General features: G+C 41.2%; 1 protein-coding gene across 2 annotated transcripts in view; it reads right to left on the minus strand.

Annotated features, from left to right (window-relative positions):
• Positions 1-5,283: 5,283 nt before the first annotated feature.
• Positions 5,284-26,271, minus strand: part of rhbdf1b (rhomboid 5 homolog 1b (Drosophila)) — a 70,551-nt gene continuing 49,563 nt past the window's right edge. For both annotated transcript variants that reach the window (XM_060939698.1, XM_060939697.1), the window contains 13 exons: positions 25,029-25,151; positions 22,313-22,476; positions 8,479-8,730; positions 8,239-8,350; positions 8,082-8,156; positions 7,814-7,975; positions 7,356-7,456; positions 7,213-7,276; positions 6,957-7,051; positions 6,761-6,836; positions 6,471-6,571; positions 6,177-6,330; positions 5,284-6,075 (listed from right to left, as the gene is read on the minus strand). In XM_060939698.1, the coding sequence (XP_060795681.1) occupies positions 5,656-6,075; positions 6,177-6,330; positions 6,471-6,571; positions 6,761-6,836; positions 6,957-7,051; positions 7,213-7,276; positions 7,356-7,456; positions 7,814-7,975; positions 8,082-8,156; positions 8,239-8,350; positions 8,479-8,730; positions 22,313-22,476; positions 25,029-25,151 (1,899 nt within the window). In that variant the 3' untranslated portion in view covers positions 5,284-5,655. The remainder of the gene's footprint in view (positions 6,076-6,176; positions 6,331-6,470; positions 6,572-6,760; positions 6,837-6,956; positions 7,052-7,212; positions 7,277-7,355; positions 7,457-7,813; positions 7,976-8,081; positions 8,157-8,238; positions 8,351-8,478; positions 8,731-22,312; positions 22,477-25,028; positions 25,152-26,271) is intronic.

The following is a 26,271-nucleotide window of genomic DNA, read 5'->3' on the forward strand; positions in this document are numbered from 1 at the left end:
TTCATTTATTATTTAATTTGTAACTGAATGAACACACACCCACACACATATATATGGACATGGGTGTTTTACTGGGAAATCCCGCCATTCACATTTTTCATATGAGTTCCATCCGGGACACGGAGAACCAAAACTGTGACATAAATCTCTACACATCACATGAAGAAATTGAATTGTTTTGATAAATTTGGGTACTTTTTGTTTGTGAATGTGTCTATATAATAAAAAGAAAATCACATGTTGGCTTGGGGGCAGCGCGGTGGTGTAGTGGTTAGCGCTGTTGCCTCACAGCAAGAAGGTCCGGGTTCGAGCCCTGTGGCCGGCGAGGGCCTTTCTGTATGGAGTTTGCATGTTCTCCCCGTGTCCGCGTGGGTTTCCTCCGGGTGTTCCGGTTTCCCCCACAGTCCAAAGACATGCAGGTTAGGTTAACTGGTGACTCTAAATTGACCGTAGGTGTGAATGTGAGTGTGAATGGTTGTGTGTGTCAGCCCTGTGATGACCTGGCGACTTGTCCAGGGTGTACCCCGCCTTTCGCCCGTAGTCAGCTGGGATAGGCTCCAGCTTGCCTGCGACCCTGTAGAACAGGATAAAGTGGCTAGAGATAATGAGATGAGATGTTGGCTTGAAGATATGAAGTTTTTCTTCTCGTGTTGAAAAACTCACATTTTTCCTAAGAAATCTATCACAGATCTGAGTGACATTTAAATAATATTCGAATGGAATCAGATATATTCCATTCAGCTAGCATGATATTGATCGAGTTGAAGATGAGTTCAATATCATGCTAGCTAAATGGAATATATCTGATATACCATGAAAAAAGCCAGCCAATATTATTATTATACGTACACAGACACTTCCAGTTTTTCGATGTCCGTTGGTGTGTTTTTCTCTTGTAAATATGTGTGAAGAATATCTAATGAACTTTTCGTAGCCTTTCAGGTGTTCAACGTCTCTTTCCCGGTGAACAAAGAAATGCTTCTGTGCACACACAGCAGAAAACTTTCTCACTGAATATTCGCATCAGCTCCGACGTGTGATGTCATGTTGTCTTGACAACCATGCAATATTGTAAACCATATTCAACACCACTTCTCCATTGGGTAGAGGGACGTAATACACGTAGGATAAGTGATATGCTAACAATATTGCATGCTATTAAACCAAATGAATGAAACCCACTAGAAGGGAATAGGATAAATGTTTTTATTCCATCGAAAAAGTGTCCTGTATGTATAATAATTCCCGATATTTCATTCCCAGTGTTTTCCCGCTGACTAGATGCATGCTGTCAAAATGGCGAACTGGTTCAAAATTAAAATTCTTTTGATTTACTTGCATTTGTTTTGTGGATGTGTCCATATAATATACACGGCGTACGAAGATATGAAGTTTATATTCTAGTGTGGCGGCATGGTGGTGTAGTGGTTAGCACTGTCGCCTCACAGCAAGAAGGTCCTGGGTTCGAGCCCCGGGGCCGGCGAGGGCCTTTCTGTGCGGAGTTTGCATGTTCTCCCCGTGTCCGCGTGGGTTTCCTCCGGGTGCTCCGGTTTCCCCCACAGTCCAAAGACATGCAGGTTAGGTTAACTGGTGACTCTAAATTGAGCGTAGGTGTGAATGTGAGTGTGAATGGTTGTCTGTGTCTATGTGTCAGCCCTGTGATGACCTGGCGACTTGTCCAGGGTGCACCCCGCCTTTCGCCCATAGTCAGCTGGGATAGGCTCCAGCTTGCCTGCGACCCTGTAGAAGGATAAAGCGGCTAGAGATAATGAGATGAGATGAGATATTCTAGTGTTGAAAATATTTTCACTCATTCACTTTGCTCACTCGTGAATATATTCACCACTCAAAGATAAACTTCATATCTTCGCATCACCGTATAATATCCTCTCTCTATATAAAACAGTTCACCAATCATAGCAATGAGAATATATGTATGACGTTTAAATTGCTAATCAAAGAAAAGCATTTAGAAGCAAGAGACTGGAGGCTACTTCTTGTATTAGTTACATGGCTAGCAAGGTTGTATACTATCCCTCTGATTTTAAGCAACCTTGGCATTCAGGAACATCTGCTAGGAAAATGTAGCTACCACGCTACAGTAACATTACCTGAAGAGTGGACTCTGTTTCTCATTCATGAAAAGACTTTTAGCCAAATTTAACAACCAATGTAAACCAAAACAGTACATTAAGACATTAACGGGCAGCATAATTAATAGCCCCCATGAACAAAACTGATGCTTTATTATGGTCAACTCCTCCACTGCAGTAGGCTCATCTCTTAGATGAAGCTTTGTGTGGGCATTGTGAAGGATCTTGTTAAGCTCATGTGTAATGAGCAACATGTTCAGAGATGTAATTAGCAGACTACCAGCAATGAAGGAGTAAGTGCAGGGAGCTCAGGGGGACAACGTGAGGGCTGAGGATCACTACTGCTGGGGAAGACAGTTTCCAGCAGCCCGAGGTCTGGCGCTGACAGCTGAGTAGTGCGATGAAAGAGCCGTGGGCCAGAATGTGGCCGTTAGCTCTCCAAACACCCATGGGAAAGAAATGACAGAGTGCCCTACTTTTCAAAAACAATGGCTTAAAATTGTAAGGTTAGAACTGGTTGTTGGTGTTGTTGATTATCAAGATGTTGCATATGCACCAACCCAGAGTCATTCCTGATGAGTTCCAGTAATTTATCATAATACTGTCAAAGAGAAAACAAAACCAGATGCAGCCCTAATTAACCTGTGTGAAGTAAGACAGATTAACACCACTATTAGCCTACATAAAGCGTTGACGGTGCCATCACAGCACCACATGCAGTGCGCTTTGACTAATGTCTAATGATCTGCCTGATGTGCTCTGCCCCTCAGTATGACAGGCAGCCACTGCACAGGTGGCAGATACGCAGGTCACTTGTTGGGACTGAAGCTCCTCTCTCTCTCCACTGAGGCATGACTGTGCTGGCGCAGTTGACAGGCCCCTTCCCAAACACACACACACACACACACACCCCACCACCACCGCCGTGTGCACCTCCACTCGTTTACCTGCAACCCTGAGGCCTGGTACAGCTCTGGGGGGAGCTCACTGTGTGCTGCGCACTACTCTGAGGGACAATGAGGGGAGACAGCCTGCCACTAACCACCTGCTGCGCAGCTGCTTGGGTCCAGTTTCAGGGTCGGCTTTCAGCTGCCTCCCCTATCAGTCCCTTAGTCCTCAGCATCCAGAACACACACTTCCTCCATTTTTGTAATCTTCAACTACTTAGGTGCCTAGATTGAGATCCAGGTGGAGCTTGTTGACATTAGATCGATTTGTATCATCCGATATCTCAAAGCTCCAAATGAGGCTGTTGAGCAGAACTAGGACTAGTCAGTATTTTATGTTTCAACAAGGCTGCTATTTAATGTCTCGTCTTCCACAAAAGAAGGCAGGAACACAGAGAATCTGTGGTCCAAAAAAAAAAGTATGCATGTTTCAATTCAGTGACCTAGACAGGAGGATTCTGGTTAATCTGTGATTGCTTGGAAGACAAAAATGCCCTGTGTGCGACCAAGCAGGTCAACTGTTAAACTCATAACCAGCTCATGATAATCCAACCCTTTACAGCTATTATTTGTTAACTAACACAAAATTGTTTAGGTTCTCTTAGTCATTTTCTGATATTCATTAACTACATTTTATCAAGCGGCTCAATAAGAGCTAATCTCAGTGTAACACATTGACGTATATCTCATTACACTCTCAGAAAGGATGTGTTCAAACTGACACAAACTGTTAAATCCTTACACATCAGTGGGTGAGTTTTGGGACAATGCTTGTTGTGTTAATTTTGACACATTGGCTGTGTTAATGAGTTTAATACAGTGAAGGTGTCAGGAAGGTTAACACAAAGACGTGTAAACATATGTAATATTAACACTATGTGCTGTGTAACGCAAATCAGTCTTCACAAATTGTGCTCAATCCTGTGAACAAACACACAGGTTGTATTCATTTTAAAACTACACGTAACTATAAACAGTAAAACAGCTGACTTTGAGACAAACAGGAAATTTCCCCATTGTGGGATAATAAAAGGTCTTCTTATCTTAAACATGTGTAAACTAGAGTGCTACACATAATTTGTGTAATTTTTCTACACATTTCACATATTGACACAACGTGTTCAGGAAAAATATCCAAAAACGTGGACAAAGAAGAAGAATGGGAGTCAGTGAGGAGGTCAGTGTCGGAAAAGACACAGACAGCCAGGCCAGCCCTGTGCCTCGAATGATCTCTACCTTGGCAGAGTGCTGCCGCTAATCAGCGAATGGCTGTTGTGTAGTCCTGAAGTGGGGGGGATTAGAGAAGCTCTCTCCACACACTGATTTGATGCTGATCAATGATTTGCGATATGGACCTCTTACCCTAAAATTACCATCTCTATAGGGCAGAGCATGGAGAGCATGGGGGCTGGGGAATAGACAGGCTAATTTCCTCTGTAGTGCCAGGGTGGGTTTGATGTATAGAGCTGCTAAAAAGCTATGATTGCGCAGGCTGCCTCTTTCAGCTGTTCCATTGTCCTTAACTGGGAGAGGAAAGGAGACGATGGAGCAGTAGCAGGAAAGAAGGAAGAGGGGGAACAGAGTAAAAGAGTGCGAGGCAAGAAATGATGGAAAATGAGGTAACTTGTTCCTGAGGAGGCATTTGAGCCCCCAGCATCACAGAAGCATTGTTTGCAGACCTGTAATCATCAGCAGAAGAGCACTCAAGCGACTTCAGCAGTCTGCAGCCCAACGCACACATATTCATTTGCTACCTCTTAATTACCATTTCGGCTAAACTAACACAGGCTCTGTTGTGCTGTGCTGTGCTACGGTAGGGAATGGGAGGGTGGGGGTTGAAATTAACATTGCAAACAATAGAGAGGAGCTTTTTATCGAAGGAGGTGCGGGAGAGACGGTGAGCCGTGAAGATGGAACTCTATTAATGCACTGATGCGTTCCCTGTAGACTGGAGCTCATCCTTCAGCCTGTGGCAGACAACATGATGAAGCCAAAGCACAATCCTCCCCCATATGCCATGGCATAAAGAACTACTTTTAAATCAGCACACTCTGACAATCAACCCACCACACAAAATAACCCTTGTAGATGGACAGTGTAATAGATGATTATATTAGGTAATTGTGCACTGAAATTAATGAAGAGCTCTCAGAAAATAGAATTCCGAACATATTCTGATCAAGAAGTCCACCTGGTTTTCTTCTTCCTAAATAGAAAATAAAAATGACACACAGAGAATTACGTTTACTCATGTTGTACTGTGTATTATCAAGGAGCAGGTAGCTAAAACACTACCGAACATGCACTACTTAAGTAGCAGTGTACATATTACAGGTTAAGAACAAATGTGCTCAGAATGAATGGAAAACAGATATCGCAGCAGTTGATATCGATCAACAAGGCACTAGAGGCATTTAGATCATCTCTCCTCCCCAGGCAGGACTTTTCTCTGAGCCTATTAAATTAATATCTTCATTGAGTGCATGTAAAAAAAAAAAAATCAGACTGATAAAGACTCTACCAGAGCAAATAACGTCAGTTAGAGCTAAAGGATTGGAAACCATTTCACAACTCTCCACTTTTTTCCTCTGGCTTCCTCTCCTCTCTCTAAGGCCTCAGTGGAGATGAGTATTGAGGTCATATTTCTCACAGAACTTGTCCGTCAGAGGGATGCAGGTAAGCAGCTCGCACCATTCGCACTTGACTGGATACACATAGAAGAGCACCACAAAGCCGGAGAAGATTCCCAGAAAAAGTGTAAGCGAGACCAATATTTGGCACCGCTTGCGGTACGTGTCCATTCGGCCAAAGCTAATGTAAGGCAGGAATGCAAAGGACAGGAAGAAGCCTGAGATGAAGCCGCAAATATGGGCAAAGTTGTCAATCCATGGTAGCAAGCCAACGGCGAAAAGGAAGAGAACCACACACAGCAGCTTGATGAAGGCCCGCCATGGCCGCGCTAGGATCTGCCAGCTCTGGAACAGCTCTACAAACAGACAGGCGAGGATGCCGAACTGCGAGCCGGCTGGGCCGACCTGATAAACAACAAGAGGAAGAAGTTTGGTCATTGTGTCCTTATTCACATCAATCAACTCAGATTCACCCAGATGTTGAGAAGTTATGAGAATGACTACACCTCTGCTCTGTAAGGAAGAAATATGGCACTGGCCAAATTGCCTGTAATGCCACTGAGGATGTAGATGATGGATATTCGAAGCCACCCTGCGAGTTTTTCCAAATCCCTCAGGATGGTCATTTGGAAGCACACAGACACCAGACAGTGCAGAATCCTGAGGAAAAACAAAATTTGCTTGAGTGTGAGTTTAAATATAAATATTACATTGATGAACTTAAATGAACATTTAAGGAATTATAGAAGGTGCTTTTTTTGGGGGGTTGGGGGGGGGGTTGGAGCAGACATCCTGTTTACCCAGCATGCAGGAAGAGAGACAGCCACAGGCGATAGAACTGATCTGGGACCTCTGGGTTGAGAAAAGGCAGCAGGCCACACACATCATCCATGCAGTGCACCTGATGAAAGGCAAATTGAAGAGAACTGCCACGACATGTATGTTTTAACCTCCACCTAGTGGTGGACCAACTATGATTCAGTCCCACAGACTGCAGCTCTATACACCCTCTGCTGGTTATGTTGACTGAGAGCTATATGGTTACTAAACAACTAACACACAGATAGCCGTGGGAGACGCGGAAATGTACCTGGGAGCAAAGTGTGGCCTCTTCATGAAAATAGCCCTTCATAAAGTCACAGTACTCTCTGGATGTGATTTCACACCTGCAGAAAAAAAACAACACCACTTTTTCAATAATTTTATGGACTGAAAATGATGACCATGTACTGTACATCAGGGAGACATGCTAAAAGGTGTGCAGTAGTCCTGTATCACCTCCTCACCTTCCTTTGGTTCCAATGCAGCATGGCCGTCCTGTGATGACACAATCTATGTGTGGCAGGTTTGTGTGGTTCCCACTGCTGTACCTGGTGCAGATCTGAAAGAACACGGGTAGTATCTGTAAATCACACTAATTCTGAACAATGTGAATTAAATACTACAGCCAGCATAGGTATAACTTGTAAAAAGTACAAATCATTTCCAATAGAAAATAATAGCCTACTAAAACCACAGGTCTTGCGACTGAGTCATACTCACTGGCCACTTGGTGATGTCATCAGGCCACTCATGAGGTGAGACAGAGGCTGGCTCCAGACAAGTCCTGATGTCATTACACAAAGCCATTAGTCACATGCCTGAATCATGCGACCACTCAATTAATAAAGCTTGTAATGTATTACCTTGGGTCTTGGTGACAAACTGAGCCGTACTTTTGTAATTTGCCATCTAGATATGGAGTGCTTGAGTGCTGAGGCCACTTTACCCAGACAGCCAATGTACTCTTAAACAGAAAGAGTGAGAGATATGTGGTATGATATCGGTATGATACATTAATGATAAACTGTCACAATACACTGTCATGAAATACCGTGGGTATCGTCAGTACTTTTTTTTTTTTTTAAACTTCTTTTACCTTTCTGTTAGACATACTTGCTGACATTAAATAAAAATATAATCAAACTCAGGTTATAACTGGCATTTGTTATATTATATTACAATATTATGATGCACTGTACGTCATGAAAACGTCTTTAGGGAGTATGCTACAATATCTGTGTCATATTGCCTGCCCCCAAAGCATTTTGTAATTCTAATCCGTATCCCACAGTGAGGGATTAAATTAAATAATGGCACTGACTGAACACTCTTCCTGAGAGGTCTGCACACAGCCTGATTGGTCATTTCGGACGCAGCAGGCCGTGTGGCGTTCTTTCTCCATCTTCTCCTGGATCAGGTCATACACCTGCTGGTCTTGGCGCATGCACGGTGAGAATTTGGCTCCCAAATGTATCAGCGCCACCTATCAGCCAAGATGTGATACTGTAGTTAACTATGTTGCTCCCCATAACAACTGGACTGTTCGTGAAGAGAACACTTTCATGGACTAGACGGTCTTTGCAACCTACCGAGTTTGGTCCGATCCAGATGTTCTCTTGCTGCACGTACTTGACGTTCTCGTAAATGCCTTTATTCCTTAAAACCTGGAACGTGAAAAATGTGTCATAAATTGTAAAGGAAATTGAAGTAAAAGAAACTGATATATAATAAGCAGGTCTGACTTACAGAATCTACAGTTTCATGTTGGGAGAAGCCAATAGGTGCAATGCCATAAATGGAAACTGACAGGATGGTGATGAGTAAGTGGACAAATGTTATCCAATATGTGAAGAAAGGCCTAGAGAACAAAATAAAACCAAAATCTGTCAGTATATTTGTTAATATGCAAATACACATGGGAATATTTAAATATGTAAATTAACTGTAATATGTATTTTTTATGTGAATATCAAAGGAAGAACCAGCCTGTGGTTGTTCATGTCTTCTATCTGTCTCTTCACATAGCTGTCAATGCGCTTGCGGTACGTGCGGTTGGTCAGCTTTCCCACTATGCCCAGGCCATAAGGACGTTTCTCACGGGCAAAGAGCTTTGTAACAGGCACAGTGATGCGCTGACCCCGTCTCTGGCCATTCACACTCACAACTTCCTGACGTAAGCGTACTTTAGGTTGGACCAGAGGGCCATCCCTCCCTTTCCTCCAACCCCTCTCAAGTGGCCTAAAGAGACAGAGAATGGACAGAAGAATAGAAAGCTGTGGTCAATACTGGGAAAACATTCAGTCTTCAGTAATATTTAGCTGTTATGGTTAGGTCTAAAGTTTACTACATGCTCATATTGTAAGTGTTGAGATTCCCAGTCTTGTTTGTCTCTGTTTTGATCACTGACAGCATTTGAAGTAATTAGTATGAGTAAATTTTTCACATATGCAAACACCTGGCCATTAGTACAGTGGTGCTTGAAAGTTTGTGAACCCTTTAGAATTTTCTATATTTCTGCATAAATATGACCTAAAACATCATCAGATTTTCACACAAGTCCTAAAAGTAGATAAAGAGAACCCAGTTAAACAAATGAGACAAAATATTATACTTGATCATTTATTTATTGAGGAAAATGATCCAATATTACATATCTGTGAGTGGCAAAAGTATGTGAACCTTTTCTTTCAGTATCTGGTGCAGACCCTTGTGCAGCAATAACTGCAACTAAATGTTTCTGGTCACTGTTGATCAGTCCTGCACACCAGCTTGGAGGAATTTTAGCCCATTCCTCCATACAGAACAGCTTCAACTCCGGGATGTTGGTGGGTTTCTTCACATGAACTGCTCGCTTCAGGTCCTTCCACAACATTTTGATTGGATTAAGGTCAGGACTTTGATTTGGCCATTCCAAAACATTAACTTTATTCTTCTTTAACCATTCTTTGGTAGAACGACTTAGGGTTAGGGTTTAGGGTTGTTGTCTTGCTGCATGACCCACCTTCTCTTGAGATTCAGTTCATGGACAGATGCCCTGACATTTTCCTTTAGAATTTGCTGGTATAATTCAGAATTCATTGTTCCATCAATGATGGCAAGCCGTCCTGGCCCAGATGCAGCAAAACAGGCCCAAAACCATGATACTGCCACCACCATGTTTCACAGATGAGATAAGGTTCTTATGCTGGAATGTAGTGTTTTTCTTTCTCCAAACATAATGCTTCTCATTTAAACCAAAAAGTCCTATTTTGGTCTCATCCATCCACAGAACATTTTTCCAATAGCCTTCTGGCTTGTCCACGTGATCTTTAGCAAACTGCAGACAAGCAGCAATGTTCTTTTTGGAGAGCAGTGGCTTTATCCTTGCAACCCTGCCATGCACACCATTGTTGTTCAGTGTTCTCCTGATGGTGGACTCATGAACATTAATATTAGCAAATGTGAGAGAGGCCTTCAGTTGCATAGAAGTTACCCTGGGGTCCTTTGTGACCTTGCAGACTATTGCACGCCTTGCTCTTGGAGTGATCCTTGTTGGTTGACCACTCCTGGAGAGAGTAACAATGGTCTTGAATTTCCTCCATTTGTACACAATCTGTCTGACTGTGGATTGGTGGAGTCCAAACTCTTTAGAGATGGTTTTGTATCCTTTTCCAGCCTGATGAGCATCAACAACGCTTTTTCTGAGGTCCTCAGAAATCTCCTTTGTTCGTGCCATGATACACTTCCACAAACGTGTTGTGAAGATCAGACTTTGATAGATCCCTGTTCTTTAAATAAAACAGGGTGCCCACTCACACCTGATGGTCATCCCATTGACTGAAAACACCTGACTCTGTTTTTCGGTCTTCCAGTTTAGCAAATGAGTGGATAGACGTTAAATCAGGAGCCCCCGGTGGATGAAGTGATAAAACATCGAAAAGCCAAAATTCAAACACGCAACCAGAGAGGGGATGAGTAATAAAAGGGAACAGTCCAAAAAAGAAACAGAGAAGAAGCAAAGAGAGCGACAAAAAATGGGAGATAGAAAGGGAGACGATAGGTCAGATGCCGCTAACAACGACATGCTAGCTAGCATGAAGGCTGGCTTTGACAACGTGTCTAAGCAGATTGGGACCAATAGTGAGGAAAACCAAAAAGAAATGAAGGACATTCGAGAGAGTATTCAAAATCTAGGAAGTATGTTGAGACAAGAACTAGCCACTTTTAAGGAGGAGATGGGCAACAGGTTCGAGGCCATCGACAGGAGAATGGAAGCCCAGGGCAGAGATATTGCAGACATGCAAGAGTGCGTGGTGGAGACTGAGGAGTGGAATGCAGGTCTGAAGGGGATTCTCGCCGCTTCCCTCAAGCAGCAAAGGCGGTTACAGGAGTAGGTAACTGACTTAGAAGGGAGATCGAGAAGGAACAATATTTGAGTTTGGGGAGTACCAGAGGGCGCAGAGAAGGATTCGGCATCTGAGTTTATAGAGCACTTGATTCGCAAGGAGTTTCAACTCGGGGAGGTTGCCAGTCTACAAATACAACGTGCTCACAGAGCATTGGCACCGAGACCCGCCTCAGACAAGAAACCCAGAGCGATCATTGTCAACTTCCTGCAGTACCAAATCAAGGAGGACATCCTCCAAAAGGCCTAGCAGACGAAAATCGAGATTGGGGGAAGGAGAGTGGCGTTCGACCATGACTACCCAGCGGAGGTGGCTGCAAAGCGCTGTAGCTATGCGGGACTGAAGTTAATTCTAAAGGGAGAAGGGATTAGGTTCCAGTCACCGCTAACGGCACTGAGAGTCCACTGGTAAGGAGGCGTCAAGACCTACGGCAGTCCACAAGAAGCTGCGCGGGCGATGGAGGAGAAGGGAATGAAGGTAGATGGACTAATAGAGGAACAACCGACGCTGGCGCAGCAGCTTGAGTCCGCTTTCAAGTGGCGCAGAGTTGGGGACCAGAAGACCGACGTTGCTGGGAGAGCAAGGAAGGAACTGAAATGGTTCACTTGGAAGAAATGAGAGAAGGCAAGAAGAAATTATCTCTGTGGCCTACATCACGGAACAGACACGAACTTTTGTATTTTCTATGTGGATTCCTATTATTCTCCCCAAAGACTCTATTTGGTCCCTGGCTGATTTCTGAAAGTTACGTAAGTAGCCTTTAGGCATATTTTATTTGGGCGAAGGATGAGGGGAAACACTAGATGCTAGCTGCTAAGTACTGTTACACATGCTATGAGAAACAAACCGAATGACATAGCCCACACATATTTGTTTTTTTTTTGTTTTTGTTTGTTTGTTTGTTGTGGTTTTTTTTTTTTTAGGGTTAGCCTACTTGTTTTACTGAACGGGGCATGCTATTCTATTTTATTTCATTCTTCATTAAGTGGGGAGGTTTGGACAGTGTGGGTACACTCTAAAAAATAATGGGGCCAGTACCGGTTCTTCAGGGTGATGCCATAGAAGAACCTTTTTCAGGGCTTCAAAGAACCGTTCATGCAACAGTTCTTTAAAGAACCATTTAAACCATTTGTTTGAGCAGTGAAGACAGATTTGTGTAAACATAGCCTATGTGCATTGACCAGCAAATGATAAGAGAATGCCAGGCTCTGAAGAACCATTTCCAATGTGAAGAACCTTTCGCATAATGTAATGGTTCATCACAGAGTTTTGACTCTCCATGGAACCATCCAGAGATTTGAAGAACCACTGAAGCACCTTTATTTTTTAGAGTGTAAAGATATATTCCTATGCCTAACGTTTTGTGGGCTTTAAAAGAACCATAAGGACAAGGCCGGGAGTGATGGTTGGAATATGTTGGACATTTTTAGCGTGAACGGAGGACTTCAGTTTGGAGAGTTTTCCATCGCTAAGAGGGGCCCTCTTACGAGAGGATTTCCCCTCTCCTCACCAACAGGGGAAACGGGGAGAGATAAAGAACCCCAGTTTACCACGGGAGATCATTTTTTTGTTTACTGTTGTTTAGTTAGACCAGCTGTTGATGATGTTTTGTGTCCATGTTTAGCTTATGGGTAATGAAAGTGCATTGGGGAACTGATGTATAATGCAGCATGAAGGTGTTAAAGTGTTATCGCTGAATGTGAATGGGCTGAGTAGTCCAATTAAGAGGGCAAAGTTTATGGCCAAATTCAGAAAAGAAAAAATGCAGGTGGTGTTTCTGCAGGAGACACATTTGTCTACAGAGGAATCAGAATCACTTTATTGCCAGGTATGTGGACACACACGAGGAATTTGACTCCGGTTTCACTTAGCTCTCATAATACAAAACCAGGGTGTCTACAGGTTTGTCCAAGTTAAATTTAAGACTTTTTAATACTTTTTCATACCATGTTCCAAAAAAATTAAGACCAAATCTAAAGTCACGCAAAAACTTACTCTTTTGAAAAAAAAAAAAAAAAAACTATATAATTTAATGTAACTTATTGTTCTTGTAAACATTCACCAGAAAACACTATTCTAGTAGAAGTACTTCATTTCTTTTCCTTGACAGGCATTCACACACTCAGAACACAATATCAGGATAAACTTGAAACTATGTGACAATCAGAATGCAGTCACAACGTTTGAATCCAGTGTAACAATGTGAAAATGTGAATGAAGTCACACACACAGAATCCAATGCAACAGGTTTTTTAAATTATTATTTTCTCTGCTTGGGGAGTCACATTGTAAGCAGAATTGTTCAATTCCATCTTTGGTCAAACAACAATGCAGAAAACAACAGTTAAACAATGTGAATGCACATACACCTGAAACTTCGGCTCACTCACTTACACTTCTTAAAACACTTGGAACGATACCCACACACAAACAATACTATTCTCTCACATGCACGCAATAGAATATATTCTCTCTCTCTCTCACACACACACACACACACACACACACACACACACACACACACACACAATATATTCTCTTACATCTCGCAGATCTATCCTCTTCTCCACGACCATTAGTGGTGGCAGCGCTGAAGTCGGATATTTGAGGCTGATGCTCGTGGCCTTTAGCAAAAGCAACGTGCTTGCCGCTCTTCATATGAGAGTCCACCGCTCTTATCCCCATTGTGCCCAACTTAAGTCTTACAGCATGCTACACAGTATGCCTCGTTGGCATCTTTGGGTACAGCTTTCAGCCACCACGAGTATTTTGCATCTTGCAGCCAGTTATCATTAAATTTACATTTACCCATTGTGGCTCGGACTACCCTCCATCAACAGATCAGGCACTGAGTGGTTGTCAAGCACGCGTGTGTCTAGCAACCAGTGGATTCGGAGCCTGCGCGGTATAATTGTGAGCATCAAAAATGATTAAACTTTTTCCCCATCCAAAGTGTACCACATTTTAACGATATGACTGAGTAAAATCTCCATAAATTTAAGATTGAAAATTTAAGACCACGGGGTTTGAAATTTAAGACAATTTAAGACTTTTTAATGGCCTTATTTTAGGAAAGTTAAATTTAAGACTTTTTAAGGACCCGCGGCCACCCTGCAAAACGGATAAAAAGCGTATACACAACAAACAAACAAACAAACAAACAAAAAAGGGGGTGCAATAGGTGCATAGTGCAAAGTAATCCAGGTAAGTCAAGTATGAAATAGATAAATATAAAGTACACAGTGTGCTCAGAATGACGGTATGAGTGTTCAGATATTTTACAAGTGATATTACTGATATATGAGTCTGGGTTTTAGCTGTTTATCACAGAAAGGATTTTCTGTTTTGGTGCAATATGGTGCATAGTGCAAAGATGAAATGGTAAATAGAAATAAGTATAAATATAATATAAGTAACAGTGAGCACAGAATGACTATGAGTGTGCAGGTATTTTGCAAGTGATATTACTGATGTATGAATCTGGATTTTAGCTGTTCATCACAGAGACAGCCTGAGGGAAGTAACTATTCTTGTGTCTGGTTGTTTTTGCATACAAAACATGAGAAACTAAAGAGATTTGGGTATAACAAATTTTATAGCACTTACCACAAACAAAGTAATAGGAGAGGGGTAGCCATATTAAGAACAAATTCAACCAAATTTGAACCTGAAAAAGAAATGTGTGATAGGGAGGGAAGGTACATAATGGTAAAGGGTAAATTAGAGGGACAGAGAGTGACACTGATCAATGTATATGCACCGCCAGATAGCAAGAAAACCTTCTTTGAATCATTATTTGACATCGTTAATGTAGAATTAGAGGGGATCTTAATATGTGGAGGGGACTTCAATATGGTGATGAATTACAATTTAGATACGACTAGTACAAAGAAGAATAGGACATGGCTTAGTAGATGTATAAGTATGCAACTGGTTGATTTGGGAATAGTAGATGTTTGGAGAGACCTACATCCCTTGAAGAGAGACTACACGCACTATTCAGACCCACACCAAATGTATTCAAGGTTGGACTATTTCTTCATGACAAAGGGAGATGTGCATAGGGTAGAGGACTGTAGGATAGGGGTAGCATATTTATTAGACCATAACGCAGTCTACCTGACAATAAACTTAAACAAGAGAAGGAGGACTACAGTGTGGAGGATGAATGTGGGGGTACTAAATGACAAAGACCTGGTGGAAAGGATGAAAATGGATATAAATAGGTATATAGCGGAAAACGATAATGGGGAAGTAGATCCAATCATTCTTTGGGATGCGCTTAAGGCCGTCATTAGGGGGAATTTGATGGCACAGACAACGCTTTGCAAGAAATCCAGACTAGTGAACTACCAGACACAAATTGGTCACTTAAAGGATTTGGAGAGAAAACATAATGCCACAAGCGACCCAGAGGTACTCAGACAAGTGAAAGAAATAAAGAATAAAATTGATAATATATTACTGTCAGAAGTGGAAAATGCGGCTAGATTTGTCAAACAAACCTATTATGAGGGCGGTCCCAAAGCAAGCAGATTACTGGCTAGACGTATAAGAAAACAACAAGCATTGAACACCATATACAAAATTAGAGACCCCCAAACTAATGACTTGCTTACTGAACAAGATGAAATAGAGTATTCAGGAAATATTATCAAAACTTATACACACAACCAGCAATGGCAGATGAACATGATAAGAGAAACTTCCTGGACAGGTTGGATCTACCATCAATAGGGGAAGAGCAGAATACATTATTGACTGCAGATATCACAGAGGAGGAGATGGAAAGGGCGATCTCTAAGATGAAGAACAATAAATCTCCTGGCAGTGACAGAGTCCCCTCAGAATTCTGTAAAACCTTTAGACAAGAGTTGACCCCGCTACTGTTGGCCTCATTTAGACACACAATTAAAGAAGGGAAAATCCCTCCTTCATGGAGGGAGGCCATTATCACAACCATACCCAAAGAGGGCAAGAATAAAGAGCATTGTAGCAGCTATAGACCAATATCAGTACTAAATGTGGACTACAAGATGTACACCTCAATAATCTCCAAAAGATTTGAGACTTTCATGACTGACATTATAGACAAAGACCAGACCGGCTTTATTACAGGAAGACAGACACAGGACAATATTAGGAGGATGATACACATTGTAGAAGAGACTCAATGAACGAAGAATAGTGCAATTTTAGTGAGTGTAGATGCAGAGAAAGCTTTTGACAGTGTCAATTGGACTTACTTATATAAGGTGTTAGAAAGATTTGGTTTCAATGAGGAATCTGTCCAGTGTATTAAGGCGTTATATCAAGAACCGACTGCTAGGATTAAGGTGAATGGTAGTCTCATGGACCCCTTTTGTCTGGGAAGGTCTACTAGACAGGGGTGTAGTCTCTCTCCAACTCTCTTTGCAATATTTATAGAGCCATTGGCACAGGCGATTAGGCAGAACCAGGGCATCGAAGGGTAGAGAACATAAGATAGGGTTGTTTGCAGATGATGTGGTAGCCTACTTGGAGCGACCCAGTGAGTCCTTCCCTGCACTGATGAACCTACTGGAGGAATATGGATATTACTCAGGATACAAACTTAATGTTACCAAAACACAAATCCTGGCTATAAACTATGCCCCTACACCAGAGTTAGAAGAGAAATACAAAATTAAGTGGAATTCAGAAACAATTAGATACCTGGGAGTGAACGTCACAAAGGGAGTGGGGAGGTTATACGCTGCAAATTACATTCAGATTAACCAGGAACTCAGACGGGATATAGGAAGATGGTCAATACTACAATTGGATCTTAGTTCAAGGATAGAAATAATTAAGATGAATGTATTACCGAGGCTACTGTACCTGTTTCAAACTCTGCCAGTAATGATACCACAGAAACAGTTTATGGAGTGGGATAGATGGATATCCAGGTTCATTTGGGGGGGTAGGAGGCCAAGGATTCGATATAGCACCATGCAGCTCCCCAAGGACAAAGGGGGCATGGCAGTACCGAATCCACAAGACTACTTCTATGCTGCACAGCTTAGGGCTGTAACTTGTTGGTGTAATAGAGAATATGTACAGTGGTGCTTGAAAGTTTGTGAACCCTTTAGAATTTTCTATATTTCTGCATAAATATGACCTAAAACATCATCAGATTTTCACACAAGTTCTAAAAGTAGATAAAGAGAACCCAGTTAAACAAATGAGACAAAAATATTATACTTGGTCATTTATTTATTGAGGAAAATGATCCAATATTACATATCTGTGAGTGGCAAAAGTATGTGAACCTTTGCTTTCAGTATCTGGTGTGACCCCTTTGTGCAGCAATAACTGCAACTAAACGTTTCCGGTAACTGTTGATCCAGCACACCGGCTTGGAGGAATTTTAGCTCATTCCTCCGTACAGAACAGCTTCAACTCTGGGATGTTGGTGGGTTTCCTCACATGAACTGCTCGCTTCAAGTCCTTCCACAACATTTCGATTGGATTAAGGTCAGGACTTTGACTTGGCCATTCCAAAACATTAACTTTATTCTTCTTTAACCATTCTTTGGTAGAATGACTTGTGTGCTTAGGGTCGTTGTCTTGCTGCATGACCCACCTTCTCTTGAGATTCAGTTCATGGACAGATGTCCTGACATTTTCCTTTAGAATTCACTGGTATAATTCAGAATTAATTGTTCCATCGATGATGGCAAGCTGTCCTGGCCCAGATGCAGCAAAACAGGCCCAAACCATGATACTACCACCACCATGTTTCACAGATGGGATAAGGTTCTTATGCTGGAATGCAGTGTTTTCCTTTCTCCAAACATAACACTTCTCATTTAAACCAAAAAGTTCTATTTGGGTCTCATCCATCCACAAAACATTTTTCCAATAGCCTTCTGGCTTGTCCACATGATCTTTAGCAAACTGCAGACGAGTAGCAATATTCTTTTTGGAGAGCAGTGGCTTTCTCCTTGCAACCCTGCCATGCACACCATTGTTGTTCAGTGTTCTCCTGATGATGGACTCATGAACATTAACATTAGCCAATGTGAGAGAGGCCTTCAGTTGCTTAGAGGTTACCCTGGGGTCCTTTGTGACCTCACCAACTATTACACACACCTTGCTCTCTGAGTGATCTTTGTTTGTTGACCACTCCTGGGGAGGGTAACAATGGTCTTGAATTTCCTCCATTTGTACACAATCTGTCTGACTGTGTATTGGTGGAGTCCAAACTCTTTAGAGATAGTTTTGTATCCTTTTCCAGCCTGATGAGCATCAACAATGCTTTTTCTGAGGTCCTCAGAAATCTCCTTTGTTCGTGCCATGATACTCTTCCACAAACATGTGTTGTGAAGATCAGACTTTGATAGATCCCTGTTCTTTAAATAAAACAGGGTGGCCACTCACACATAATTGTCATCCCATTGATTGAAAATACCTGACTCTAATTTCACCTTCAAATTAACTGCTAATCCTAGAGGTTCACATACTTTTGCCACTCACAGATATGTAATATTGGATCATTTTACTCAATAAATAAATGACCAAGTATAATATTTTTTCTCATTTGTTTACCTGGGTTCTCTTTATCTACTTTTAGGACTTGTGTGAAAATCTGATGATGTTTTAGGTCATATTTATGCAGAAATATAGAAAATTCTAAAGGGTTCACAAACTTTCAAGCACCACTGTAGCTAGATGGAAGGATATACAACCCCGATTCCAAAAAAGTTGGGACAAAGTACAAATTGTAAATAAAAACGGAATGCAATGATGTGGAAGTTTCAAAATTCCATATTTTATTCAGAATAGAACATAGATGACATATCAAATGTTTAAACTGAGAAAATGTATAATTTAAAGAGAAAAATTAGGTGATTTTAAATTTCATGACACAACACATCTCAAAAAAGTTGGGACAAGGCCATGTTTACCACTGTGAGACATCCCCTTTTCTCTTTACAACAGTCTGTAAACGTCTGGGGACTGAGGAGACAAGTTGCTCAAGTTTAGGGATAGGAATGTTAACCCATTCTTGTCTAATGTAGGATTCTAGTTGCTCAACTGTCTTAGGTCTTTTTTGTCGTATCTTCCATTTTATGTTGCGCCAAATGTTTTCTATGGGTGAAAGATCTGGACTGCAGGCTGGCCAGTTCAGTACCCAGACCCTTCTTCTACGCAGCCATGATGCTGTAATTGATGCAGTATGTGGTTTGGCATTGTCATGTTGGAAAATGCAAGGTCTTCCCTGAAAGAGACGTCATCTGGATGGGAGCATATGTTGCTCTAGAACCTGGATATACCTTTCAGCATTAATGGTGCCTTTCCAGATGTGTAAGCTACCCATGCCACACGCACTAATGCAACCCCATACCATCAAAGATGCAGTCTTCTGAACTGAGCGCTGATAACAACTTGGGTCGTCCTTCTCCTCTTTAGTCCGAATGACACGGCGTCCCTGATTTCCATAAAGAACTTCAAATTTTGATTTGTCTGACCACAGAACAGTTTTCCACTTTGCCACAGTCCATTTTAAATGAGCCCTGGCCCAGAGAAGACGTCTGCGCTTCTGGATCATGTTTAGATACGGCTTCTTCTTTGAACTATAGAGTTTTAGCTGGCAACGGCGGATGGCACGGTGAATTGTGTTCACAAATAATGTTCTCTGTAAATATTCCTGAGCCCATTTTGTGATTTCCAATACAGAAGCATGCCTATATGTGATGCAGTGCCGTCTAAGGGTCCGAAGATCACGGGCACCCAGTATGGTTTTCCGGCCTTGACCCTTACGCACAGAGATTCTTCCAGATTCTCTGAATCTTTTGATGATATTATGCACTGTAGATGATATGTTCAAACTCTCTGCAATTTTACACTGTCGAACTCCTTTCTGATATTGCTCCACTATTTGTCGGCACAGAATTAGGGGGATTGGTGATCTTCTTCCCATCTTTACTTCTGAGAGCCGCTGCCACTCCAAGATGCTCTTTTTATACCCAGTCATGTTAATGACCTATTGCCAATTGACCTAAGGAGTTGCAATTTGGTCCTCCAGCTGTTCCTTTTTTGTACCTTTAACGTTTCCAGCCTCTTATTGCCCCTGTCCCAACTTTTTTGAGATGTGTTGCTGTCATGAAGTTTCAAATGAGCCAATATTTGGCATGAAATTTAAAAATGCCTCACTTTCGACACTTGATATGTTGTCTATGTTCTATTGTGAATACAATATCAGTTTTTGAAATTTGTAAATTATTGCATTCCATTTTTATTTACAATTTGTACTTTTTCCCAACTTTTTTGGAATCGGGGTTGTAGAAATGAAGGTAGATGCTAGCCCAGTACAAATATTAATAACTGATAAGGAATTGTTTAAGAGGGAAGAGGGATTGTTGGACCCAATAACGAAATTCACATTGGGGATTTGGTACTTGGTAGTGAGAAAGTATGGACTACAGACTGAAGCAAAGATTCTGAGGTGGATAACCCATGACAAGAGATTCAAACCAGGAATTAGTGATTGGGGCTTTGAGAGATGGGCACATAGGGGTATTACAGCAATATGTACACTACCGTTCAAAAGTTTGGGGTCACCCAGACAATTTTGTGTTTTCCATGAAAAGTCACACTTTTATTTACCACCATAAGTTGTAAAATGAATAGAAAATATAGTCAAGACATTTTTCTGGCCATTTTGAGCATTTAATCGACCCCACAAATGTGATGCTCCAGAAACTCAATCTGCTCAAAGGAAGGTCAGTTTTATAGCTTCTCTAAAGAGCTCAACTGTTTTCAGCTGTGCTAACATGATTGTACAAGGGTTTTCTAATCATCCATTAGCCTTCTGAGGCAATGAGCAAACACATTGTACCATTAGAACACTGGAGTGATAGTTGCTGGAAATGGGCCTCTATACACCTATGGAGATATTGCACCAAAAACCAGATATTTAGTAGAATTTAACTAGAATAGTCATTTACCACATTAGCAATGTATAGAGTGTATTTCTGATTAGTTTAAAGTGATCTTCATTGAAAAGAACAGTGCTTTTCTTTCAAAAATAAGGAAATTTCAAAGTGACCCCAAACTTTTGAACGGTAGTGTACATTAGTTGAGAGGGGGGAAATGCAGAGTTTTCAGGTTTTAAGGGAGAAATTTTATTTGGAGGCAAACGAACTTTTTCGATATTTTCAGGTGAGGGATTATTGTTTAATTATTTATTATTATTTAAAGGAAATAAAAGAAGAACCCAAAGAACAGAATATGATTATTAAAATAATGATAAATGCATACGAAGGGAGAAAATGTAGAGTAATCTCAGCTCTATACCAAGCTATAGGTGCCAGTGGGGGTAATTCAACTGTCTATATTAAAGAAAAATGGGAAAAAGAGCTTGGAATAGAAATAACAGAAGATGACTGGTATAAAGTGTGCAAGGTTCAACACTCAGCCACTAGCTCTAGGGTATAGTGAGAATTTGGGTGGAAGAACATTATAAGATTTTCATAACACCAAAAGATTAAGGGGAGATGCACACCAGATCAGAAATCATGTTGGAGGTTGTGTAGTCAAGCGGAGGCAGACCATACACGTGTTTTGGAAATGTCAAAAGATGGAGGGATACTGGGAGGGAGTCTGGAGTGTGCTGAGGGAGATACTGGGATATGAGATACCTAAGACTTGTTTGGTATTATATCTGGGGAACATCCCACAAGAGGAGGTACAAGGAGAAGATAAATACCTGGTGAAAGTATTATTGATGGCTAGCAGGATGGCAATTACAAGGGCCTGGTATAAGGTAGACTCCCCAACTAGAGATCAGTGGCTGAGCATTGTGGAGGAGATTTATGATATGGAGAGGTTCACACATACCTTGAGAATGAGGGAGGAACAGTTTGAAAGGAAATGGGAGAAATGGAATTATTACAGAAGGGGTAAGGATGATACCACTAGAAATTATAGTCATGACAACTGAACAAGACAGAATTGTTGCATTGTGACCGAATGGAAGGACCTATAAGCTGTTAATGGAAGTTTTTTTTGTTTTGTTGTTGTTTTTTTTCTTTGTTGTTTGTTTTTTGTGTATTATTGTATTTGAATGAAAAAATCCAAATAAAAATTAAAGTTAAAAAAAACCCCACCTGACTCTAATTTCACCTTCAAATTAACTGCTAATTCTAGAGGTTCACATACTTTTGCCACTCACAGATATGTAATATTGGATCATTTTCCTCAATAAATAAATGACCAAGTATGATATTTTTGTCTCATTTGTTTAACTGGATTCTCTTTATCTACTTTTAGGACTTGTGTGAAAATCTGATGTTGTTTTAGGTCATATTTATGCAGAAATATAGAAAATTCTAAAGGGTTCACAAACTTTCAAGCACCACTGTATGCCTGTACAGTATGTGGATGTGTGGATGAGGGAGCTGGGGACTCACAACATTAGGTGACTCCTTTCTAACTCAGGCTTTCCCAGGGCGCTGCCTGTTAAATTTGTCTCACAGGGCACTTTGTTTGCATCATTCTCACGAATGGCGGCCTCAGAGGGTGACTCAAACACGTCGTCTGCATACGTGGATAGTTCCTCCTGTACCAGTCCATCCTAAACACACAAACAGCTTTACTACACAGCTCTGACAACATATTTTTTTTCATAATGTTAGCATAAGACATAACATTATTCTTAAAAACCCAATGAATTAAAAATTAAGAATTAACTTTTTTATTATTAAGTGTAGCTTCTGAGGTGAGTGTGCTATTCACTGTAAAATAAAGAACAGTGTTAGTGTGTTTAGTTGAGAGATTTCTGAAATTCGTTTCTGGCAAAAATTTCTTCATTGGGCAAGTAAGTGAGTCCTTTATAATTAGAAATATGGTACACACTAATGCTGCTTTTCCACTACCAACGCGGCTGAGTTGGGCTGAGCCGTGCCGTGCTGAGTTGGGCTGAGTCGAGCTGAGTGGGGCCGTTGGAGTTGCATTTCGACTACACCCACGCTGAACCGTGCTGGCTGGAAGTGGGTGGACACATTGGGTGGAGTTAGCGAAAGTGGGTGGACGTCACGTGATGTCGTTAGGCGGCGCAAACAGTGACATCAGTGGCCTTTTAAGCGGTAGTCTCACGACCCGGATAGTAAACAATAAACATGGAGGACATGGAGTCGTTAGTGTTGCTGGTCTTGGTGCTGTGGCTTGTTGTCACCGACAACGCCAACAGATACTGGCAAGAGCGTATAGATGAGGCGAGGCGCATAAGGCTTCAGAAATTCTCGTAATTCGTAATTCTTCTGGGTTTACGGTGTTTACAGATCCCAGCGTGCTCGCGGGGCGTGTGTGGGCGTGTGAGGACACTCCTCCTCACCAATCGGTGCACAGGGGAGTGTCTCCTCACACCCCTAGCCCCACTCGGCTCGGTTTGGCTCGCTTCAGCCCCACTCCAAAACCGTGCGAGTTTTGGGGGCTGAGCAGGGCTGAAGCGAGCTGAGTCGCGCCGCTCTGAGGTAGTCGAAACGCGAGCCATGTTGGGCTGAAGTGAGCTGAAGCGAGCTGAAAAAGGGTAGTGGAAAAGGGCCATAAGTTACCCAATGTAGTCTACCAGCAAAACTATAAAGCAATGTTAAATGCATTTTTTTGTTCACAATGTGGTGTATTTCTGAGAATGTAGGTAGTGACTTGAATGCTTAAAGTTTGTACACACTCAAGCATCTTGATGTGTTTTTGCTGATTGTGTGTGTGTGTGTGTTTTTTTTTTTACCTCACCTGTGACACTACAGTGACAATCACAAATCAGAGACTGAAGAGAGGCAGGAAAATGTCACTACATTTTAAGACTACGGACAAAGACGAATGTTGCCTTTTAAAGTGATTAGTACTGATAAATTGTACATCAAGAACAAGAGCTAAAAAGGTAAAAAAAAAAAAAAAAAGTTTCAGGATGTCTTGAAGTAACTTAACTATCTCACTTAGCCCCCGTTCCCCATTAGTGACCATGCCATCAAAACAGAATCTATCTCGTATTTTTAGAATTTTATATCCACTGTTTTAGCGCAGTAGTTTTTGTGTGGTCTCAATGTGATGCAGTTCCATGACAAACTCACGGCACAAAGTGGCAACACTGTGGAAACAGTGATGGGACAACATCACTGCTGATCATTAAGGGATCTGACACAATAACAATTCTAATCAGGAGAAAAATATGTTTTTTAATAGAGTTTAACTGTAATTAAAGGAGAACTGAAGGCAAATTTTTTATTATCAAAATTCTATTTCTCATTTTATTAAATATAAGAATGCATTTTTGATAGCTATTTTGTCACTGCTATAGCAAGTTACGAGTGTTTGAAATATGCTGTGTAATATATCAGTCCATATGTCAAAGCAATGGCCGTAAACGAGATTCGTTGAGACCTGTGCGAGACATCGTAGGACGGAAGTAAAACGTACAGCGGAAATCAAAGTGACCAACATCTGCCAACGTTGTCAAAAGACGCGCGCGCCCTCTTTCGAATGCTGATGTAATCAAGTCGGAAGTTTTGGTTGTTTTGATAGCAATCAGGAAAGTTTGAAAAAAGTAGGCAGTAATCGCCATTTAAACTCATTTTTGTGCAATATTTCATTTGGAAAAAAGTTTTCAAAATGGTGGCACTGACACCTGGGTGACAGTTCATGTTTCGAAGTCTCGCACAAGTCTTGTGAAGATCGCGCGGATAAGCGACGCCTGCCGTGGACCAAATGAACTACGTTCAACATGGCCAAAAACCGAATAGGCCGATAAGTATAATATTTAATTGCCAATACGAGTCATGATATAAGGTTACTAAAACCGAAAACGTAATTGAATAACATGTTAATTAAGAAATAAAGCAAGTTTAAAAACGACTTCAGTTCTCCTTTAAATTGCGACTAAGGAAATATTTCTCAATGAGCCATTATGTAATATTATGTACAGTTAATTAAATGCTGATTGAGTGATAGAATTTAGTATCACAATTTCTGAACATTCAGCAGAACAGTGATCAAGTGTTTGTCTTAGTTCTGAAGTGCTTTTGCATTGAATGGCCAGTGGAGGGCAGTATTGGTAGTGAGTTCAGACAGAGATCAAGAACCTCAGTAGCTACTGTAGAGCTGTGAAGGAAATACTGCTGTCATTCTCACCCTTGTAAAAAAGGAGGTGTCCAGGTCATCTAGGAATTCCCCTGTGTCATCTTCCATGAAGCTGTTTACAGCAAAGCTGCGTCTCTGTACTCGCCGTATTGTGCCATCTTTCATGGGACGGCCCTGAAAGCACCACCATTATCATCTTCACCACCAGCATTATCATCATCATAATCATCCTCAAAGACAAACAAAGCAAACATGACTAAATTTCTTAAAACGCTGTTGTTGCAGATGTGTGGTTATATCCTTTCTACAAATTTCTCCCTGGCTATTAGCCAAGCAATCTAGTGCAGAGATTCTCAAACATATTTCAGCAATGGAAGTCTTAAACTGTGAAGTAAATTCCATTCATTCCCTCAGTACAGATTTTGAACATAATCCAGCTATAGAAATATTAGCCATATTCAGGAAAAAAGATAGGTTACAAATTAAATTCTAGGTAATGCTCTAAAAATATCAAATAATGCAAATGGCATCGTCAGAACAACACACAGTGCAAATTTGTGCAATTTGTGTCACTTTTAAAAAGAGATCTCCCTGAAACTGCTGGACTGATCACTGACTGAACTTAAGAGAGGCATTTTATTTTGCATTCTTCATATTGCTTAAAGTGCCATTCCACCATTGGATGTATTCTTTGGCATAAAATACAATATATTTTATGACAACATGACTAGACAGAGAAATCTTTTAGCTTCAAAATGATATATCAAACATAATTTTTTGACAACGACAAGTATATTAATTTTGCGACCAAAGTCACCTACCCTTTTAATTTCCGCGCGGTAGTGAAACGTGATGTCATCGGCAGGTTCCCCTTCTTATGTACCACATGTCGGTCTATTTTTAGACCAGGAAACCCCCAAAGTGAGAGGGTCATTTCTCCTCATATATGGGGGCCAAAAAAATTGCGAAAAATTGAGTTAATCTTTCAGTTAGCTAGATTTATTGGTATTAGCTAGATTTATTGGTATTATTTTTATCGCGTTCTATCCGCCATTGCTGATATGTGCCACGTCACGTGGTACGCAAGAAGGGGAACCTGCCGATGACATCACGCGCGGAAATTAAAAGGGTAGGTGACTTTGGTCGCAAAATTAATATACTTGTCGTTGTCAAAAAATTATGCTTGATATATCATTTTGAAGCTAAAAGATTTCTCTGTCTAGTGATACCATTTATATATATTGTCAAAATATATTGTATTTTATGCCAAAGAATACATCCAATGGTGGAATGG

The sequence above is a fragment of the Neoarius graeffei genome, chromosome 14, assembly GCF_027579695.1.
Source record: "Neoarius graeffei isolate fNeoGra1 chromosome 14, fNeoGra1.pri, whole genome shotgun sequence".
Classification (NCBI taxonomy): domain Eukaryota; kingdom Metazoa; phylum Chordata; class Actinopteri; order Siluriformes; family Ariidae; genus Neoarius; species Neoarius graeffei.